The 5,163-nt window shown below is 58.6% G+C and overlaps 1 protein-coding gene across 2 annotated transcripts in view; it reads right to left on the minus strand.

The window, feature by feature from the left end:
* Window positions 1-258: 258 nt before the first annotated feature.
* LOC102379493 (H-2 class I histocompatibility antigen, Q9 alpha chain-like) overlaps window positions 259-5,163 on the minus strand; it is a 15,357-nt gene continuing 10,452 nt past the window's right edge. Inside the window, exons 5-6 of one of the 2 annotated variants that reach the window (XM_025194135.1) lie at window positions 3,663-3,926; window positions 259-1,810 (exon numbers count right to left, since the gene is read on the minus strand). In XM_025194135.1, the coding sequence (XP_025049920.1) occupies window positions 1,503-1,810; window positions 3,663-3,926 (572 nt within the window). In that variant the 3' untranslated portion in view covers window positions 259-1,502. The other variant, XM_025194136.1, reaches the window with a different exon arrangement.

Raw genomic sequence — 5,163 nt, forward strand, 5'->3', positions numbered from 1 at the left:
TCTCGATGGTGGCCCTGGTCTGGTAGGTCCCGTCTCCGCTGGGAAGAACCCCCAAGTGGCTCATCTCCTGGGGCTGCGTCTCCCCGTCCTTCAGCCACACGACAGCCACGTCCCAGGGATAGAAGCCGTGGACCCGGCAGGACAGGGTGGCAAATCCATCTTGGGACAATGACCTGTCGCTCACCTGTGCCACGGGACGCCCTGGGCGGGAGGAGACACCTGTTAGAGCGACCGCCTCATCCGGGCCGTCAGCACCCCTGGCCCTGCACCGGGCCACACAAACCGGCTCCAGCGCCCATTTCCGGCAGGAGCCGACAGCGTCGGGGCGGGAGCACGGGGGACGGGGACACGGCTGCGCTGGGCTCGGGGCTGCAGGAACGGGGCCCCGTACAGCCGATCTCTGGTTCTCAGACACGTGGCCGGGGCACGGACACCCCGTGGGCTCTGCCCAGTGGGGAGGCCTAAGCAGGGCAGGGACAGGGGCACCGGGTCCCGCAGCAGCGCTGGGGTCTTGTCCAGCGGCAGGACCGAGATGCAGCGCTCGCCACCCCGGGCACAGGGGCTGGGGGTGGGTCTTACTTGTGGAGAAATCACCCCGTTTGCCTCAATGCCTTAAGGGAGCAGCCCACCCCCCTTCCTGTGTTACCATGGTGCCTGTATGACAAGCTGGGCTGTAACAATTCCAAAGGGATGGGGAACCTGCTCCTTTTGTCTCAGGTTCCTGCCCTTGTTGGTCATGTAGCTAGTCCTCTCACCTGATCAGTCTGATGTCATTTGGAAACACGGGTCAGCAGCCAATGGGTCTGCTTCTGATGGGAACTAAGTGATGAGGTCACAACTGATGTATAAAATAGCCCCTCTATGAGGAAGTGGCAAACGGATTTGGGAACATAAAGGAAGCACACAGCCTCTGGAGCTCTTTCCGTCTCCAGATGAACATGTCTGTAACTTACTTGAAATTTAGCCAGCAACAATGCTCTAGAAGCATATCAAGAGGCTTTGCTGAGCCACTTCTCTTTGCTCAGGGTCATTCCTTTGCTACTTCTGACTTGTACCTCTCCCCATGTCTACCTTCTCTAGCTATTAAAACTATGTTACAGCCAACCTGTGTACATGCACAAGAGGGATTGGGCAGGCCTTCTTGCTCCGTTTACTCGGCTGACTATGGAAGGCTACTTTCTCTGTTTCAGGTTGTAGGAATATCCTGCTAGGGCTAAGCAACCCCTTGGTCTACAGGATCCGTGTATCCCGGGAGGCACAGGGCCCAGACAAGGATCTGAGTCTGGGTGGTGGCAGTGGTACCCCAGGCTTTCAGGTGTGCTCCAGGAAGGGGGTCAGCCAGGTGGAGGCACCCCAAGGGAGGCACTTGAGACTTGGTTTTGGGCTGGGCACAGTGACGCAGGTGGCTCAGCATAGAAGCGCACCCTAGACCAAGACACAATGCTCGCCACCCCAGACACAGGGGACAGGGCAGGTGTTACCCAGGGGAGGGTTTGCCCTGGTCAGTGCTGCCCTGGGCGGTGACACCGGGACTCACTGCTCTGCAGTATTGCCTCCCTGTGCTGGAGGTACTGCCGCAGCCACTCGATACAGGTCCCCTCCAGGTAGGCTCTAAGGTACTGAAGTCTGTACTTATCCTCATTCCACTTGCGCTGGGTGACCTGGGCCTGCGTTGTTTCTGCTACTGAGGTTCGCATTCCCAGGTCATAGCTGATGAAGTCTCCCCCGTCGTAACCAAACTGCATGTATCTTCTTGTGCAGCCATCTTCTCCAAGTTGACAGCCGTACATGAACTGGAGAGTGTGAGACCCTGAAACATATCCAGGCCCTGGGTCACAGCCCCAGGGCGCAGGTGCTGCCGAGCGTTCCAGGCTGGGCTGGGGCAGCGCCGACCCCATGGGGGGTCAGAATTGGGACAGCTCGGGGGCTCTATTCATGCAGAACAAGGCTGAGGGGACATAACTGTGGCCCATGCGCACGCTGGGAATTCAGGATCCCAGGGCTGGGATGGAGGGTGGGAATGGCCCCTGGAAAGGAAAGGAAAGGGCAAGGATGGCAGAGGAAGGGGCAGGTGAAACTGGCTGGAACAAGTCCAGGCTGGAAAGCAGAGCAGTACTTCTCTGTACGGGAGCAGTGCGGCGCTGGGCAGCCTCCCCACAAGGTAGCAAAACCAATGGGAGTCAAGCCCGAGCCATGGATGCTGAAACTGTCTGGAGCAAAGACTGGACTCTGAGGCCCGAGGTACCTCCAGGGCTGTGCCCTGTTCAGCCTAACCCCTGCCTGCACCAAGGAGGGGGTCCATTCCTCAATTCCCATTTTGGCCTCCACCTCCCTTTCTCCCACCTTCCCTCTCCCACTTCCTCCTCTTGCCCCTTTCTCCACCCCCCCCCCCCCCCCCAACACCCCCTCTCATCACCAATACCCTCCCTGCTTTCTCAGCCCCAACGCCCACACCAGATCCTCCAGGGACCAGCATCCCCTTCGCTGCCCTCCTGATCCACCCCAGGGCCCCTCCAACCAGCTTCTTCTATGTCCCTGTCCCGGAGTGGCTGGGTCCCTCCTGTTTCTCAGAGGTTCTTCTTTGTCCTCTCAGCACAGGCACAAGGCTGCTCTGGCCGAGCCCTGGCACCTGCCTCCGGGACTCTGCCAAGGCACAGACAAGACCAAGATCCCCCCAGGGCCCCACCCCTGGGGCAGGCTGGGTGGCCTATGCCCTCCTCCCTACCAGGCTGCAGTGGAGTGCAGCACCCAGGGGCTCTCAGCAGGAGTGGACCCAGTCCTGCAGAGGCCCAGGGCAGGGATCAGCAAGCATGGTGGGAAGGGCACTGGGCTGGGCAGAGGTGCAGGTAGGAGCCCCAGGAATGGAAGCTGCCACTCTTGCCCTTGCTGACGGCACCGGTCACACAAGCTCCTTGTGCCACAGCCCAGGAGATCCAGCTGCGCAGGGCTGGTGACACAGACCCCTGCGGCCACCTGTCCTGGGCACCGCAGGCCTGCATGGCCCCTGCCCTCTCACACGTGTCCTCCCTCCATAGCCCTGCCCACCCCTTCCCCTGGTCCTTCCCACCCCATTAACCCCTGCATGCAGGACTTGGAGCCCCTCAGCCTGGTTCAGAGGGGCTGTCTGGGCTGGGGCCACCGAGGGGCCTGGAGCCTCTCCTGCAGCATGGGGGTTGCAGAGCTCTTCTCACCCTGGTGCCCACTTATGCTGCGACAGGGACAGGCTGGTATGCAGAGGCCTGGGGGACCGACTGGCATGTGCGCACGTACATATGCACATGGCTGCCAGGCAGCCTGGAGAGCAGCTCCTACAGGTAAAGGTGGGGGGTGGGGGCAGTGGCACCAGCAAGGCCAGGGGGCTGTGGGGGACCTTTCATTTTAATAGTGGATTTTGGCGTTTTTATCAGAGAATTTGAAATTTTTCATCAGGGAAAATCAGAATCCCTGTTGAAGACTGAGCAGGATCCCTAGTCCCCGCCCCAAGCAACTGCAGAGAGGAGCTGGCTGAAGAGACACAGACCTGACACGAGACAATGCAACATCCTCCCGGCTCCCCACCCCGTGCTGCTCATGGGCGGGTATCTTCCCCACACCCTTATCAGTCCCCCTCAGTCCCAGGGTCCCCCACGGCCTCCTGCTCACACCTGCCTGCTCACACTCACCACTGGTCTGCTTGTAGTGATGCTGCAGGGCGAGCAGGTTCCATTTAAATACCTCCTGCCGGCCCTGCAATGTCCTGGTTTCCCTGTTCCAGGAGTCCAAGCCGACGGCCCCCTGCACCCAGTTACCACGTGGCTCCTGTCTCTGTGTCTCACTGTTGTAATGGAGAATTTGCTGGTCGCCCATGTAACCCACGGCAGTGAAGTCAAGCATGTCCGGGCCAGGATCTGACACCCCCATATAGAAATACCAGTAAGACTGGGAGCCTGTGGGAGAGTGACAGGGGTCAGCACTAATGGGTGAGACACCAGAACCCTGAGTGATCACCAGGGATCCTGGTTTTCCGTTTCCCACGGAAAAACAGAGAAAAACACAGATTTCCATTTTTTATCAGAGAAAACACGGATTTCTCCTTTTGGTAGAGAAACCCATGGATTCCCCGCTTCTGCAAACAGCTCTTCAGCCTGCTCTTGAGATCCAGCCTGCAACAGCTGTTTGCAAACAGGGCAGGAAACCCCCTGCCCTGCCCAGAGCGGGAGCTGGCTCCATGCTGCTTCTGCTGCAGCTGCCTGCTGTTGGGGGCAGGCAGCTGGGGACCCCTTCCAGCAGAGCTGGGGGCCAGGGGCTGTCAGTGGGAGAGGGCAGAGCCGACTGGGTGCAGGGCAGGGACCAGGGAGGAGGGACAGGACTGATCCAGGGGGGCACAGACCAGCCTGGAGGGGCCACACACAGTGTCCCACAGCCTGGTCGTACTGCCCTGCACCCCCCACCCCAGGCACGGCCTCGCATGGCCCAGGCACTCGGCCCACCCTGCTCCTGGGGAGCCCCCGTGTGCCTGAGTCAGAGCCTGGGCCCTGTAGCAAGGCCTCGGTCCTGCTGCACGGTTGGGTCCTGGGGCTGGAGGGACCCTGCACAGCAGATGAGGGGCCGGCTGGATGAGCAGTTTCTTCTTGGCTTGCACCCACCCGCCCTCCCTGTCAGAGGCAGCGGGTCTCTCTCCTCACTGTAGCAATTTTAAGTTTGTTATTATGAATTAAGCTTGTTATTGTACTTTTATATCTTGCTATTGTATCTTTAGATAGCAAAACAAGTCTTCTTTTTTTTTTTAATGATACTAGGATGTATGGATGAATGAGTGTAGTGATTGGCAAAAGCAGGGTAAGGTATGTGTTAACAAACAAGTTACCAAATGGTGTGCGACGTTAAGAAGAGGCTGAAGAGGTAAATTCAAAATCTAAGCAAAGAAGATAAGCAGAAAAGACAAAACCAAAGCAAGGTTTGCAAAATATCTCGAGGCTAAAGACTCCCCCTCATGAGGGACACAGCCTGCATCAGTGATAATGGAAGCAAACAGAGAGATGTGCGAGCTTGACCACTCGCAAGAGCGGAAAATCACTAGAGTCTGAACAAAGAAGGACAGAGTCAAGAAAAGCAGAACCAGGCTGTGGCAGAGCACAGGGGGTGCCTGCCACTTTAAGGGCCTGGAGCTGGCAGGCGCCCGGG

The sequence above is a fragment of the Alligator sinensis genome, unplaced genomic scaffold, assembly GCF_000455745.1.
Source record: "Alligator sinensis unplaced genomic scaffold, ASM45574v1 scaffold1531_1, whole genome shotgun sequence".
Lineage (NCBI taxonomy): Eukaryota > Metazoa > Chordata > Crocodylia > Alligatoridae > Alligator > Alligator sinensis.